Source organism: Syngnathus typhle, linkage group LG20, assembly GCF_033458585.1.
Source record: "Syngnathus typhle isolate RoL2023-S1 ecotype Sweden linkage group LG20, RoL_Styp_1.0, whole genome shotgun sequence".
Lineage (NCBI taxonomy): Eukaryota > Metazoa > Chordata > Actinopteri > Syngnathiformes > Syngnathidae > Syngnathus > Syngnathus typhle.
The window spans coordinates 2,758,732-2,774,983 of NC_083757.1; the positions used below are offsets into that span (position 1 = coordinate 2,758,732).

The following is a 16,252-nucleotide window of genomic DNA, read 5'->3' on the forward strand; positions in this document are numbered from 1 at the left end:
TCCATTCAGAATCGGGTGAGAATGGCATGTCGGTATGAACTCCGGATGTGTGATTTGAAAGGTAGAAAGCTTGAACAAAAGCCCAAAACAAACTAAAAATTTCAAGACAAACAAAAAAACATGAAACAAACACTAGACATCAGGTTTAGGGGGCTATTCCACCTGCTTAAAGTGGGAGCGTATCAGAGGACAAATGCAAGACTCAATACAAAATAATACAGACAAAAGTGGCTTTGTCCACAGCTGCATATTAGCACCATTGATCGAGCACCTTCTGACATGAGACTACGCTTGAAGCATTAGAAGTCCAAACATCTCTGTTGTGGACCCGCGCGATTCTGCCGATTTGAAGTACACGCATGAGGTAGTTTAAACCTTATTTTCATGGAAATTGTGGTTTTAAACCTCCTCTTTGGAAGATATACAAAGACCACAAAGTGATGCTTACTTTCAGCGTTTTTATTACACTTCTTTTATTTTTTACAAAAGGATGACATGATGTCCCACAACAAGGTGTTTTCCCGCGTTCCTTTAGGGTTGCTGTATTAATTTGCATTGCACAATCGCTCCGTTCAGTCCGTTCAGTCCTTTCCGATAGTTGCCCATCTTAAGCAAGTGGTTGCGCAGTGAGAAATCAGCATTTTTTAAAAAAAAAAAAAACAACACAGAAAGAAGGGCAGAGATTTTGTTTTTTTTTCGTTCTTTCTCTCTTTTGGGGTGTTAATTTATCATGAGTCTATTTATTTGAAACAGACTGGGCCAATGTCCAAACCAAACTCCTGATCGGCTCCACCAATGTCCATAGGTGCAATGTCGAGGATGGGCAGGCGAGATGGTTTACTTGTTCTGTACTCAATCACTGTCTTGCTCCACTCACCAGTGTGTCTCTGCGGAGGGGAGACAGAGGAAAGAGAAGCAACGTCAGAACGGGGCTAACCCGGACGCGCGGCTCAGACAAGGTCAGCGTCGTCTAGCTAACGAAATGCGCTACTCACAGTGCAACCGTCCTCCACCACAGAGAAGGTGAAACGGCTGTTGCCCTCAGCCCTCAGCTCCACATCGTTGGAGCCGCCGAGCACCACAGCCTTAGTCAGGCTGCCGCTCTCAGCATCCATGTAGGCAACGCTGTTCTTGCAGTGGTAGGTGATGTTCTGGCTAGCCTGGTTGGACAGCAGGCGCATGAAGGCCAGCTGGGTGGCCATGCTCTGGGAGCTGATGGTCTCGTCGTTGTAGGTGAACTGCAAAAAGACGCACGCGGCGTTTGTTGACCAAGTTCTCCAAAGGTGGCGTTCGTCACGTTGCACTTCCGAACCGCTCACCTCAGTTCCGCCATTGATGGTCTCTCCGAACCAGACGTGCTTCTTGTTCTCTGTGCTTCTGAACCAGTTCTTCTTGGCAATGCTCTCGGGGCGGGCGTGGATGCAAGTCTCGCGGGTGTTGAAGTCGCAGAAGACCCTGATGGCGTCATTGATGCAACCCTGGTTGGGGTCGATCCAGTAGAATCCTACAGGGAGACGCATTCTCGATTGGCTCCGCTGCGTGATTTCAGGTCGGCCATGGTTCCCATCCCACAAGAGTTCCACTTACCGCTGGTCCATTCGGGGTGGCCGAGCTTGATGTCACGGCATGTGCGGGCAGGGTTCTTCCTGGATCCCTCAGGGGTGAGCAGGTTCTCGATCTGAGTGTTCAGGGACTTGATGGTGGCGTCAACCTCGTAATCCTTAGCTCTCATGGCGGGCTGGTCAGCTCTGTACTCATCGTATCCAGACAGATCATAGCTACCACCAGCAGCACCGGGAGGTCCGGGCAGACCGGGAGGTCCGGCGGGACCCTAATGGAGATAAGAGAGAGCTTTGATATGTAGCAGAGCTCACGTGTGTTTTCAAAAGGTTCACTCTTAAGAGTACTCACGACAGGGCCGATGTGTCCGGGGGCTCCACGAGCACCGGAAGCACCAATAGTACCGTGGGCACCAGCTCTACCATCCTTACCGGCAGGTCCGTGGGGTCCGGCGGGACCCTGAAGAGGGAGGAAACGTGTTGATCAGATTACAGATTGACAACGTCCTACCTGACCTCTAAAGCGGTCGTTATAAACGTGAGAGGAAATGATGAACATTTCACTCACTCTAGGTCCAGAGGGTCCATTAGCTCCAGCAGATCCGGTGTCACCAGGGGCACCCTGAAGGGAAATGCATTTCAATGACAGTGTCCTTCAATGTATCTGTATGCAAATGTACTTGTGCCATCGTAAATAATCATCTTTCTATCAGGACGATGTTGGCGGCACGTTTCACTCACTGAAGGTCCTGGTGGTCCCTGGAGACCAGGATGTCCACGAAGACCCTTCATTCCATAGTCTCCCCTGTCTCCACCAACTCCCTTCTCACCACGGGGTCCAGCGGGTCCCTAGAAAACATGCAAGTACGTGGTGTTAGACATTATTGCCCTTTAGTTTTTACTTTAAGAATCCTCATGGTAGTGTTACGTCTTGACGGTAGCTCTACTTACAGCGGCACCTCTAGCTCCAGCGAGTCCGGCAGGTCCAGAAGGTCCAGCGAAGCCCTGTAGTATTAACAGAGTGAATAAATGGTTGGCACAAAACGAGTTAGGTGCCGTTTGTAATATGCGAGCCTATCTGTAGAAACATACAGAGTCTCCACGGTTTCCAGGTCTTCCAACAGATCCACTGGGGCCAGCGGGTCCGGGGGTACCGGCAAGTCCCAAAGCACCAGCGGGACCAGGGTCACCACGGTCTCCCTAAGCACAGCAGGAGCAGGAGTAGGTAGGTGAGGACCAGAATACTAAGTAGGAATCATTTTTCATTTCTGTACGTTGTCCTTGTAGTACCTTGATTCCAGGAGCACCAGCACGGCCAGGAGGACCATCGTTACCAGTGTTACCCTGTAACGCAAGGTAAAGTTTCAAACCCAAGACCCTTTCTCATCACTTCATTACTAGTGTCTGTTTTTATCATTTAAGTATACAATGATGATGATGATGATGCTACTGGATCATAGTACCTCACGTCCAGCTTCTCCCTGAGGTCCGGTCATACCAGGCATGCCAATGTTGCCAGCGGGGCCACGGGCACCAGCGGGACCAGCAGGTCCAATTCTACCAGGCTCTCCCTTGGAGGTGACAACATCATCAACGATTAATAATGGAGACATTTGTCAAATGAAATGAGTCACGTGTTGTTGCTGATGTTCAATGAAAGATGGATCGTCAGAAAACGTCCATACTCACAACAGCACCGGGACCACCGGGAATACCGCGATCGCCTCTAGCGCCAGGAAGACCAACAAATCCTTGAAGACCAAGAGGTCCAGAAGTTCCAGGAGTACCAGGAGCACCCTAAGCCCAAGTACAGCATCACAAAATGAACGAATGATGATTAGCAATGTGTGAAATGTGCATATGGCTACGCCACTTGAACTTACAGCAGGTCCAGACTCGCCACTGTGGCCCTTATCTCCAGCGGGGCCAGGAGGTCCAACCATACCCTGCTCTCCAGCAGGACCGGCGGGACCAACATCTCCACGCACACCACGGGGACCATCTTTACCAGCGGGACCAGCGGCACCAGGGGGTCCGACAATACCCTGAGAGGAAGAGCATACAGTCAATGAAATGTGTGTGTGTGTGTCTGTATATATTTTGAGGCTCTCAACAAACATAAAATGTACTTACAGCAGGACCAGCGGGGCCAACTCTGCCAGCAGCTCCAGGGAAACCAGTCAGACCCTATCATGCAAAAGTAGGTCAATCACTACTGACACAGAACTAAAAAATCCAATAAAATGGCAAATTTGACTGCACTGACTCATTCAAGATGAAATATTTGCAACTGGAGATTTAGTGGCTGTAAAATGGAATTAATAATAACATTGAAATGGTTGAAAGCCACAAATATATTATTGTTTTGTTCTCAGCTCAGGTGCAGTGCTCAGAGGTTTGTGGGAAATATCCAATTTCACGTCAGTTATTGAGAACAAATGTAGTTTTGTTGATCAATTCATGCAAGCAATTTGCAATAGTGAAAAGAAAAATGTAACGTTCTTCCACTAAAGGACGTAAGAAACAAGTAACCCATATTTATTGCCTTTCAAAGACAGAAATTGCCATGGTTTTCTATAATTTTTTTTTTTTTGTCCAATTAAACTGACTGAGATTGTAAGTAAAGTGAGACCAGATAACCATTAATCCAGTAATTCTACTTTTGGGAGGTTCTTGTCCGTGCCCTGCGTAATTATGCGATGCACTTTGTGAGTCCAAATGCTATGTGAATAATATTGACTTACATATTTGTGAGTGTGCTGAGGAATCATTTTTTGGAATGTTTTTTTTTTTTTTATTTCTCCCCAACACTCACCTGAGGGCCATTGTCTCCACGAGCACCAGTAGGTCCAGCAGGGCCAGAAGGACCCTGAAAGACAGGCAAAAATGTCCAGAATGAATTTCACGACATGATTACGAATCCTAGCAGTCGTTTTGAATGTGAAAGTCGAACAAGTGAGTCCATTTTGTGCCGTGACCTTAAATAGCAAAGCCACGTGCATTGGTCCAGAATGAATTGTCTACTCACAGCAGGTCCAGATTGTCCAGCAGGGCCAGCGGCGCCAGAGGGGCCAGCATCTCCCTTTCCTCCAGCAGGTCCACGCTCTCCTCTTGCTCCGGTCTGTCCACTAGCGCCCTGTAGGGTGGAGCAGTAACAGGACTTGACTATTGTGTCTAAAGATGTACCGCACGGCTCAAGTATTTCATTCTCGAGTAACATTCTAGGCGCGTGAGGATGTTAGCTTACAGGGGCTCCAGCGAATCCAGGGGCTCCAACGGGTCCAACCTCTCCGCGCTCACCCTGTGTTGAATAGAAACACGGATAATGCATATTTCATCAAACTTATTTTCTACATTTGGGATCAATATAAACATAGGGATGTATCCAAACTTACAGAGGCACCACGGACTCCGGGAGGTCCAGCGGGTCCGAAAGATCCAGACTCGCCCTATAAAAGACAGCTGATATGTTATTATGAAGAGCAAATCGTAACATGTCAATAAGAATGTTGTTTTGGTCTCTTCTGATGACAGCAATGTAAACTGATATCTCATTTGGTCTCCAGCAACTTTTGTCTTCTACTTGCCTTGTCACCATTAGCTCCTGTGGGTCCAGGGGGTCCACCAGCTCCAGGCATACCCTAGATGTCAACAAAGGAAGACTGTCAAGAGCAACGTCTACCATTTGAGCGTGAAGACATCGAGGATCCGAGCTGTACTTACACGAGCGCCATCTCTTCCGGCATTGCCATCGGGTCCTTTGTGTCCAAGCTCTCCCTGTGCGAGAAAAAGGTCAGACTCACTCCTGCAAATCCCAGGAATAACTTGTGGTGCTGACCTTCTCTCCCTTGACTCCAGCGGGACCAGCAGCTCCACGCTCTCCGGGCATGCCGCTAGCTCCCTGGTGGCCAGGAGCACCAGCAAGTCCAGCCGTGCCAGGCTCTCCCTGTAAGTGGATCGGAAAAGCGACGGTTCGTGACACGGACCTTGCATTTTATTTTAGGCCTTTTGGTCATATTTGCAACGAGCACTCAATGAGGGTCACTTCCATCCTTGTCATAAGCACTTCTCCACATCTTACCTTGGCACCATCAGCACCAGGGGCTCCAGAAGCTCCACGGGCTCCCATAGGTCCCTGAGCTCCAGAAGCTCCAGCAGCACCGGGGTTACCACGCTCGCCCTGTCGTAGTACACAGAGGCGATCGGTTCAAAGTCGGCTCCCCTAATGTCGTTAAGGCTTCACAAATAACCAACAATGGTTCTTATCAGCCAACTGGAAAAGTAAGCTCAAACCTTGGCACCAGCGGGTCCAGCGACTCCCTGGTCTCCTGGGATACCCTGTTAGGGACACGCGTGTTTGATAAGCTTTGTATGTATTCTAGCAAATGTGGATAGTATTGTATCTGTGTTTCTGACAGCTATGTGCTTACTCTGTCTCCGGGCTTGCCAGCCTCTCCAGCAGCACCAGCGGGTCCAGGGAGACCCTGAAAAAGTATCAAAACCAGTAAGTATGACAATACACTGCATGTAGGCTGAATGATTCATAACCAACTAGCATTTATAAAGCATCAAACTGCACCTTACATTGAATCCAAAGCAGGACATAAGATATTATTATATTATATATTATTATTATTATTAATGAGTCCCAACCAGTGGCATGGGAGACGATCCGGTTCGGCTTATTTGATTTGAAAATGATTCACGAAAATGAAGGTATATTCCTCTTTCCATGCTAGTGACACGCACGCACTGACGGGCAAATCCATTGAGGTTTTTTTTTTTTTCTTAACTAAAAATGCAGAAATGAACCTTGTATCCCATTTCGAAGTGAACACATTTTTCTTCAATGTACAAACATGCGCTCGATAAAGGTTGGGAATCCCAATCCTAAATTATTAGTGGCAAATAATGGACTCAAACCTGGAAACCAGAAGCTCCAGCAGGTCCTGGCTCTCCCCTCTCACCAGAACCACCCTATAAGAGAAAAGCAAAATGACTGTAACAAAAAATCAAAACAAAGAAATCATGGCTTTACACTGTTCAATGACTCGCAGACACTTACAGAAACTCCCATGGGGCCAGTGGCGCCATTGTTACCATCAGGGCCAGGAGGACCCTAAACAAAGAGCAGAATACTAAGTATGTGCTCAATCATTCATTTCAATTGTTTGAAGTCATGTGACTTACTCTCAGTCCAGTGACGCCGGAAGATCCCTTCTCTCCGGCTTTGCCAGCCTCACCCTAGAAGACGTTCAATTCAACACGTTAAGAAAATGGTGCGCATTTACGATGTAGGTATTCCATCATATTAGTCCCATTCTTGATCATCTTGTTTCTACTTACAGAGGGTCCCTTGGGTCCAGGGAAGCCAATGTTTCCAGGCTGGCCTCTAGGTCCAGTTGGGCCGGGAGGACCAGTGCGTCCGTCTTGTCCAGCAGGACCCTGCAGGAGGTAACCATAACGATTAGCATAAGCCGAGCTTTTCTTTCTGCACCTTATTTTGTTTTTAAGGTTACTTACAGAAGGTCCCTCCTTTCCTGGGGGTCCAGAGCTTCCGGGGCTTCCGGGGAGACCCTGTTGAAAATGTGTTGTTCTGGTTAAATGTATTTTACAGGTGAGTTTAGTTCCAGACAAGTGACAATGTTGGTAGGTCTTCATGGTGCTGATGGAGGAATGAGATCAACAATACGCACCCTGAGACCAGCAGCACCAGGCTCACCAGTACGGCCAGCATCTCCAGGGGCTCCACGAGCTCCAGCAGCGCCGGTGGCGCCGCGAAGACCAGGCATACCCTACGTGACAGAGAAGACGAGGTGAAAAATGAGGTACGAAAAGAGCCGTCTCAAATCCACATGGAAGGCTTTACTTACAAGTGGGCCAACTCTTCCCTCAGCACCGGGCATTCCACGGCTTCCGGGAGAGCCCTACAGGAGACACACACAAGAACTGTCAGGTGATCTTCAAAACAAGATGGCGTCCGATACGACGATTCGATTGCCACCATTCACTCACTCTGGATCCACGGCTACCAGCGGGGCCAGTGGCACCGACCTCGCCATTAGATCCACGTTTGCCCTCCTCACCCTGAGGTCCGGGAGCTCCCTGAGGTCCGGCGCTACCCTGCAGAAGGCAGCAAATGCGGAGGACAACGCAATGAGCCGGACATCAACTTTAGAGAAAAAGAGTGAGTCCGATGGATGATGTCTTTCAAACTTACAGGCTCACCCTTGGCACCGACATCTCCCTTCACACCCTGGACACCAGGATCTCCCTAAAACAGGTGAACCAGACGTCATTCATATGCGTGAACCTGTGCAACCTTTACTCTTGTGTTTGCAGATGAGGGAGGCCCTGATTTTGTGTGAATGTTAACTTACAGCCAGGCCTCTGGGACCAGAGGCACCCTGAGGTCCCTGAGGTCCGGGTCCTCCTCTGGGTCCGGGGAAACCGGGAGCTCCAGCAAGACCAGCGGCACCCTATAAGGAAGGAACAGCCATTAGTGACATGTGAGTAGCGCAGTGCATCTTTTGGGGCTATTATTCCATGTGTAGGATGTATGTAGGATCAAATTGGTGAAGATGATTTCAACACTTACAGAGGCGCCCTTGGCTCCGTTCAGGCCATTAGCACCAGGGTTACCCTAAGAAAGAACAGAAAGAACCAATACATCAACAACTCTCCAACACAAGTGGCGATTTCAATCAGGTGCTAATCACAAAGTATTAGTAGTGTACTTACGACGGGACCAACGGGGCCAACAGCACCATTGGGACCAGGCTCTCCTCTAGCTCCCTGAGGTCCAGTGGGACCAGTAGCACCAACAGGTCCTACCTCTCCCTGTAAATGGCCAAAAACATCCAATCAATGCACTTGGCCCAACCTATCTGTGCTTTGGAAATGCTTCAAGTTGGGAATGAGGTGACTGTGCCAATCCAAAAACACAAACAAGTAGAGTGAGGTGACATGAGGCTCACCTTGGGTCCAGGGCCACCAGGGAAACCTGGGGCGCCAGCAACACCAACTGGTCCCTGTGGAGAGCAGAGCGGCAGAATAAGTCGCCCTAATTACTAACATGTGCACCTATTTGCACAGGTTCAGCCTGAGACGCTACTTACAGCAGCACCAGCGGGTCCAGTGTTGCCATCAGCACCACGAGCACCAACGGGTCCAGCAGGGCCGGCACGACCTCTCTCACCAGCCATACCGCGGGGTCCCTGTATGGAGGAAAGCACCGATGTGTGTTCATTCACAGAATGCTGACCTGCTAATTGAGCCAGAAGGTCACGTCCAGCAACAAGGCCAGGATCCAGTTTTAGCATGCAGCACTTACAACAAGTCCGGGTCTGCCCGCAGCTCCGTGTGCGCCAGCCTCACCCTACGTTGAACAGGAGAAGAGGGATGAATGTGAGCAAGGTCTTTTTCATGATCACTAGTTTCAAGAAAGAAGACTCATTTTCATCATCAACATGTGTTGACCGCTTTCTTACCTTGACTCCAGCGGCACCAGGCTCTCCCTTGCGTCCATCCAAGCCATTGTAACCCTGACGCAAAGAAAGGAAAATGGTGATGTCCAATAGTGATGAAATAAAACGGTGCCATGAAGATGAGCAACAATCCAAAGAGAGGTGAGTCTATTGAATGTCTTCCGGTTGATGGTCGTTTTAAATGTTGAGGTTTATGACTTTTGTGAAGTAAGAATGTATTTATAGTTGATAAAAATATTGAATGATCATGTAAATTTGGACATAGAACATTTTGAAAATCTTTTAAAACATTTTTTTTCTCCACCTAAAGAAACAACATTAAAAAAAAAAAATCACATTTCTTCAATTTTGGCCTGGTCACGGCTGATACTTACTCTGTGTCCCTTCATTCCGGGAAGTCCAGGGGTTCCGGGGAATCCACGAGCACCCTGTAGTTAAAAAAAAAACCACAATGTTATAGAGAGACCAATTGGTATTGCGCCATCAAATGTAGTCCGGGCAGGTAGTTGCTTACCTGAGTGCCGGGGACACCTCTGTCTCCGGGCTTGCCAGGTCTGCCATTGTTACCCTGAAATTGGAAAAGTGGCTCGATTTAATCCCAAAAGAACAACAGGAAAAAAAAAAAGAACTTGCCATTGAAACCATTGTTTACTTACGTCGTCTCCAGCTTTGCCAGGAGCTCCAGGGGGGCCACGGGCACCAACGGGACCCTGAGACATCAAATGAGTGTGTTCGTGATAAGAGTAGTCCTCAAATTTTGAGAGAATGATGAACTTACAGTCTGTCCGGGCTCGCCGGGCTCGCCAGGGTGTCCGGTGTGTCCCTGAGGTCCCTGTTAAGACACATAAGAAGTGCGGCCATCAGTTATAATAAGGCCAGTGGGACACCAAATTGTGATTTGAGTCGAAATTGAAACTTACAGGGGCTCCAGCGGCTCCGGGAGGGCCTCTTTCGCCCATCGGGCCCTAAAGGGGGAAAAAAAACAATGCGTGAGATTCAAGAAATGATATTGGTACTTCAACAAAATTCATGCAGGTTTTGCCCAATGGCGTGTTGCCGAAAAGTGGCACGGGCCCTCACCGCGGGTGAGACTGGATCGGGAGGCTTAGAATACTGAGCAGCAAAGTTCTGCAAAAGACAAAAAAACAGAGTCACCCACAAATAATGCTAATCATGTAGCACAATAATGATTTGGAGAACTGCTTGAGAAAAAATGATATACTACATTCACTCGCAAACCAAATTCATGCTAATTTAAGAGGAAGTGATGTCATCAGATTCACTACTACATACTGACACTGTGACCAATATGGGGGACATCAATACACTATTTAGGTGCAGGCCAAAGTACGTCAATACAGTGTCATTGAATCCTTTGTGGGTTAGTTGACTTTTTAGAAATAATTAAAAGGAACTTACTCCACCAAGTCCAGGAGGGCCAGGGGGGCCGACGGGGCCAGGGAGTCCGGGTATTCCATCTTTTCCATCAGGTCCCTGGGGACCCTACAAAACAGACACGTGCGGCCATGAGATGAGATGTCAGGCTTTCTCGTGGTCTTATTCTGACTCTTTCCATTAGAGATATATAAAAAAGAAATCTTCTAAAATACTGCTAAAAATTCCAAGGTTGTTTGCTGAATGAAGTAAATCGCTACAAAACAGTCAAATATCGACTATGTTGACATGAGGTCATGCAAAATGGGATGTGCCCTAACAAGGTTAAGAGGTCAAACCATGTCAACAAATACAAATGTCTATGTCCAAGATTCCTCATTTACAAAAAAAAAAAAAACATAAACCAAAATAAACCCACAACAATTTTCCATGAACCAATGTTAAATAAAAACAATCCATTTTCCATTTCAGCTTACCCTGTCACCTCGAGGTCCTTTGTCTCCTCGGGGGCCCTGCAGCAGGAAAAAAAGCTCGTCAGCGTAAAACACAGACCAGATGTCTGGTGAGTGAACTGCTTGTAAGCGGCCAACTTTTCTTCTCTAAGCGACTGAATAAAGCACTTGATGCAGAGCAGGTTCATTAATCAAACGTAAACAAACTTGACCTCACAGACGCAGGACAAGCACGTTAGGAGACGTTTTCAGTGACGGACGGGACATGACCTTTGCGTGGCGCTATGCTAATGCTCTGATGTGCCATGCTGTGAGCTGTTAAAGCACACAAAAGACAAACATGATGTGCTCACCTTCACACCCTAGATGGAAAAGAAGAAACATACATGTAAGTTTCATCTTTCACTAAGTTGATGAATATTTCAAAAGCCTCATCCTCTCTGCTTTGCTTGCAAAAGCGTGAGTGAGGTTGAGGCCTCCAAGTCTCATTTGGGTAAAGCACCAGTGCAACTGAGCAACAGCCGACTGAGCCAACTCAGCACTGAGATCACGTTATCACGTATAAAAGTGCTTTGAGACGGTCAAATCGAAATGGAGCTGCTGAAGCAATCTGTTGATTTGAATTGAACATTGTCATTGCTGTGACATATTCAAATAGAGATCAGACATGATCTCTCAATGACCAAAGTGATGAGGAGGCAGAGGAAGGCCGCTGCCCCTCGCTTCAGCCCCTTAGAAAGGACCCTTTGTGCCACGCAGACCCCTGAGGGCGCCTGCCGCTTTAAGCTTTCCTCCAAACGGTCTTCAGACAGTCGGACCCTCACCGACCCGAGGACGGGCCGGCAGATTCGCTTTGTCAGTGGGGCACATTTTTAAAAAATCCGAGATTGCTCCAATTGCACAGGACCTTACGTCGCGCGTGTGTTTTTTTCGGAAGGCCCACAAAAGTCAAGGTAACGCTATGCTAACATCATGTCGTGTATGTGTTTGCATGCATGCGTGTACTAACCGAGACTGCAGCGTTGGACAGAGGGAGAGGGAGAGGAGGAGGGTTGGGAGAGAAAAGAGAATACACCGTTAGAATAGAAGCATAATAAAACACCTGCAAAAGAAACCGTCATTGCTACTTTGGCATCGTATCCCATGACAATGTCGCTTTATATGCTAAATGCGCTCCTAGTTGAAGCGGACCCGGGTCACAGCTCGCTCGAAATGTCTTTTCAACAACAACGTCAATCAAAGCATTCCAGGCTGGGATAAAGTCAGTGATGGCAAACAGGCCCGGACCGGTATGCCTTTGGGACAAGTCTCGCCAATCGAGTTCAAAACGACAGCAGTTGCATTGTGTCACTTAAATTGATAATTGCACGATATCGTTTTTTGCTTTGAATCAAATGTGGAGCTCAGCCTGACTGAATAGATTTTTCAAAGTGGTTAAAATGTTCACTTTGCTTATCTAATGACTGCTTTTGTCATCTCACAGTGCTACAGTGTGGATCGGCACAAAAAGGGACAACAGAAGCATCTGTGAGCAAGGACCAGCAAGTACTGCCGGACCTCCCCGTGAACTCGAGAGCGGCATGTCCAAACTTGGCCACAAGGTGACGCAGACGGTCGCACCGACTGATGAGACAAAGTTCATCTCAACCTTTTCAGGTATTGAAATGTTGAACATTTACAACAAAGCACAAATCATGCACATTGTTAAGAAAATACATTTAGATTTAGAATTGGTAGTTTTTAAATGGATTATAGGCAAAAGTAGGATGAAGACATGACGTGATCAATTATTTCTAAAAAAAAAAAAAAATTTATCGTGGTACCGGTCAGTGTAATTCCTACGTTTCATTAACTGGTCTCAAGTTAGTCTGAATCAAATTGGGGCCAAGCCGCAGTTCACACTACTAGCCACGAGGGGGCAGCCTTGCATTTTTCCTACAGTTAACCTTCATCCCTGGGTGCCTGCCTGCATGGAACACTTAAGTACAACGCCCCAAATCTTTTCTCCCCCTCAACTTTAGAAAAAGGAACACTAAGTAAATCTAACGGAACTAAGATCTGGTACGACTACTTTCGAGGTCTCGTTCAAAAGACTTTTCTCAGGAGCAAAAATACTCCTATGATAATTATTGAATCCTTGGAAAAAGAAAGAAAAAACCCCAAAGATTCCTCTGTTTGAACTCATTCCGTTGAGTTTTTAAAGCAGCAGCGATCTGAGCTGTCTGTCTTGACGTTGACGTAAGTTCCAAACCCAAAGCCCCAAAAGATCCTCAAGCGGCGTAGGGTGGAAATATCCAGGAGAGAAAAGAGCAGATATGGTAAAACTTACATTGACATGTTGCTAGGTATGAAGTTACTGCAAGCAGCAACAGAATCCGGGTATCCACAAAGCTGAGCATGTCTAAACAGACATGCAGACTCCTTGTGCTGCTGTGCCCCTCTTTTTAAACCACCTTCAAGCAGGCATACAATTGAGGTGACGCGAGTAACTCCAAACTGAGCAGAAGCCTGCAGCCGTGATGCTAGAATAATAAAGTCCTATCAGGCCTATTTATACGGCAGGAGGGTCCCGGGTCTGCGTGTCAAAAGTCAGCCCACCGGCCAATGAGAGACGAGAAACCCAATCTGACTCCCATCCCTCTCTCCCTTGCGTAGTCATGTGGTCCTGCATCTCCCAGCCTCCTCTCCGCCGCCGCCACCAGAGCCCGTTTGGCAAAAAAAAAAAAGAAAAAAAGTCCAGCCCGTGATGACGAGTGCATCGATTTAATTAGATCCATTCTTTTTGAGGACGTGGACAGCGTGGATGTTTAAAAGGCGGGGAAGGAGGCTCACGTTTCTCTCTCTCCTTTGCGCGGCGAGAGCGCGCGGTCGACTTAGCGCACATTTGCGTCCGTGCGTCAAACGTGCGATGGCGTTTGGACCTAGAAAGCGAAGCCCTATTTCAGGAAGGACTAAACGCTCTTGAATGGGACCCTAACTCGTCAAGCTGATTTTGAGTCTTTGCTCTTCCTTTCCGCATATGTGGCGCATGTGTTTTATGCACAAGCCCATTGGTTTCGTGGAATGCACGTCAAATAAAAGCATTTTGGTCTCTCTCTCCAGCTTGCCTGTCCGCATGACCAGACATGTCATCCACTCAGAACAGCCATAGTGTCTGTCATCATATGCAGAGCAGGTTCTATACATGCAGACAAAAAGCTTCAAATGCGCAAATAGATTGCTAACTACTTGATTCTCATCAATCGATTGGATCATGAGTCTGCTGCATGGACAAAAGTGCCCCCCCCACCCCACGTCTAACCAGTGAACACTCCCAAATTCACCTCAAAATTCACTTCCCTCAGTCAGAGGCAGGAGGAGGGGCGAGCGAGATGAAATGTGTTTTAAAGATGGCCAAGCTCCCACTCAGTGCCGAGTTACATTCTCATGTTTGCTTGAAGCACCTCGAGAAGGGGGAAGAAAAAAAGAGAGAGAAAAAAAAAAAAAAACTGAACCAGACGCTGGAGAGAAAAGATGTCGGCGAAGCTCCACATCATCAGACGAGAACTCCTCACGCGCACACCAATGCTACGATTGTGGATGGCCTCTCACATATACGTACACTCATGAAATGCTCTCATGCGCAAGTCAAACACTTTTACATATTGTCCCATAGAAGCCTTCTATGTCCAATTATGTTTCAATTATTTTCATTTTTCCACAAACTAATACCAATGACCATCTCCACTAAGTTTGTCATTTTCCGCACCATTTTATCCAATCTAAAGAGCCGAAAAGAAATACACTGCCGTAACTTATGCTTGAGACGTGTTGCAGAATTGTGTGACTTCCATAATTGTTTTCTCTAATTAACATCTGGATGTTATTTTTCATTCTTGTTTCTAGACAATAGCGGGTGAAAAAGCTTGTTTGCCGTGATGCTCCGTTGCAGAAGGACCCTCGGGTGTCATACAGGTAAGTCTCTGTTTCATATTAAGATCCACTTAATAGCCACATCCACACACACACACACAAGTGAACCCGAGTTTGCAAGCAGACACCAACCATCAGTATCTTTTCGCTGAAGTACAATCTAAACGTTTAGCAGCTCAAAATGAAGAATATTTCTCCCTCCTATCTGGAATGGTGAATGGGTAGTATAATGTCCTGAATTGACTCACAGGGAGGAGAGGGGAGTACAGAAGAGAGATTCGAAAAGGCTAGAGAGGGGTGCAGAAGAAGTTTCAGACACTGCCCTCTCTGACTCGGGAGGCGCTAATTAAAGAGGGTGCTGCACGCACACGCGCACGGATACGCACGCACGGACACACACACATGCGCAGCAGACAAATTCAACTGAGGTTTTCAAATTACAGTCTTGTATTCTTGGTAGATTTTTCTTCCCTCTCTCTCTCTCTGCAGTGAAACTGTGCGATTCACTTCTACTGTGCAGGGGAAAGATTTCATACGTGACTAAAATATGGACGAGAATTAGGGCCTGTGATGGACAAAAAGTATTTTCTTTTTTGCTAGTTTTTTGTCAATTTCTATTGATTAAAAAAAGGTCTCATAGGACAGACGGACCCAAGTAACAGTCATCAAAGTTCTTTTCATAAATAAGGAGCTGTCCTTTCATTTAAGTGCTTTGACTCCAATACTCCAGTCAACATTTGTGTGGCGCTAACCAATGCATTTTTCGATGCAGTTCCTCTCCCCTTTCCGATTGTCCTTGCACAGTATCATCCGTTGCTTTTTTTTTTTCTTTTCCTCTCTCTCTCGCGCGCTCTCCCTCTCTCTCTTCCTCTCCGTCTGCATTGGGTCACCACCGCATCTACAGGCTAGAGGGAGGGAGGGATGGATGAAGGGAAGGAGGTATGACTAAAGTATTGCCGGGTCACTTTTGTGGAGGGTGCGAGAGTGAATGTATAGTTCCAGATTCCAATGTATGTTGGCAAAGCGGTTTTAGAATAACAATAAGAAAGCAAGCAAGTGTGGTGCCCTTGCTACACTTCTTTTTAAGATTTTTTTTTTTGTGAAACCTCTGTAAATCAATGTATCCTATTTTTTTTCACGTAAAATGAAGGTGATGTGAAATAAAGTAAAGGCAGGATCTTGAATTGAAAAGCAGGAACCTCCCTTGGCTGGAAGTAACCCATGGTTAGACTTGCCTGTGTGTCCACATGACTCACAGTCTGGTCAGCAAAGGCATAATAAGCGCGACAGAAATATCCCCATACAATGTTGCTGGAGTCCAAGGCAGGCAAAGTAATTGCTAGATAGTGCTGCGCTGTGGTCTGACAGCAGGGGAAAAAAAAAAAGGGAAGAGCAAGAGAATTTCTGTTAAGGCATTTCATCTTGCTTTTGAGAGTTCACTGGTGGC

The 16,252-nt window shown here is 47.0% G+C and overlaps 1 protein-coding gene and 2 long non-coding RNA genes across 3 annotated transcripts; 2 read left to right on the forward strand and 1 right to left on the reverse strand.

Moving 5' to 3' along the window:
* Window positions 1-444: 444 nt before the first annotated feature.
* On the reverse strand, window positions 445-13,436 carry col1a2 (collagen, type I, alpha 2). Its single transcript, XM_061266865.1, has 50 exons — window positions 13,223-13,436; window positions 12,358-12,359; window positions 10,918-10,953; window positions 10,466-10,549; window positions 10,127-10,174; window positions 9,967-10,011; window positions 9,825-9,878; window positions 9,703-9,756; window positions 9,561-9,614; window positions 9,421-9,474; window positions 9,050-9,103; window positions 8,893-8,937; window positions 8,678-8,776; window positions 8,537-8,590; window positions 8,301-8,399; window positions 8,158-8,202; window positions 7,940-8,038; window positions 7,780-7,833; window positions 7,575-7,682; window positions 7,433-7,486; window positions 7,256-7,354; window positions 7,083-7,136; window positions 6,906-7,004; window positions 6,750-6,803; window positions 6,625-6,678; window positions 6,483-6,536; window positions 5,990-6,043; window positions 5,853-5,897; window positions 5,641-5,739; window positions 5,398-5,505; window positions 5,283-5,336; window positions 5,147-5,200; window positions 4,955-5,008; window positions 4,807-4,860; window positions 4,588-4,695; window positions 4,375-4,428; window positions 3,693-3,746; window positions 3,443-3,604; window positions 3,249-3,356; window positions 3,023-3,130; window positions 2,850-2,903; window positions 2,652-2,759; window positions 2,511-2,564; window positions 2,301-2,408; window positions 2,128-2,181; window positions 1,912-2,019; window positions 1,588-1,831; window positions 1,320-1,504; window positions 996-1,238; window positions 445-887 (listed from the first exon to the last, which is right to left on the reverse strand). The coding sequence occupies exons 1-50, from the start codon at window positions 13,290-13,292 to the stop codon at window positions 741-743; spliced, it is 4,047 nt and encodes a 1,348-aa protein (XP_061122849.1). The 5' UTR covers window positions 13,293-13,436; the 3' UTR covers window positions 445-740.
* On the forward strand, window positions 879-3,349 carry LOC133144304 (uncharacterized). The gene is made up of 2 exons (XR_009710647.1): window positions 879-959; window positions 2,273-3,349. It is a non-coding gene; the product is annotated as an uncharacterized LOC133144304 (long non-coding RNA).
* On the forward strand, window positions 7,605-8,969 carry LOC133144302 (uncharacterized). Its single transcript, XR_009710645.1, has 3 exons — window positions 7,605-7,746; window positions 7,902-8,068; window positions 8,655-8,969. It is a non-coding gene; the product is annotated as an uncharacterized LOC133144302 (long non-coding RNA).
* Window positions 13,437-16,252: the final 2,816 nt, after the last annotated feature.

What these genes read in the sequence shown, in the direction of transcription:
- col1a2 (XM_061266865.1), bottom strand. Translation starts at nt 13,292, where the DNA reads ATGCTCAGCTTTGTGGATACCCGGATTCTGTTGCTGCTTGCAGTAACT. An exon ending in CTGGTGCTGCTGGTCTCAGG is followed by an intron (nt 7,137 to 7,255) that starts GTGCGTATTGTT and finishes CATTTTCAACAG; the next exon opens with GGTCTCCCCGGAAGCCCCGG. An exon ending in CTGGAAACCGTGGAGACTCT is followed by an intron (nt 2,565 to 2,651) that starts GTATGTTTCTAC and finishes TTAATACTACAG; the next exon opens with GGCTTCGCTGGACCTTCTGG.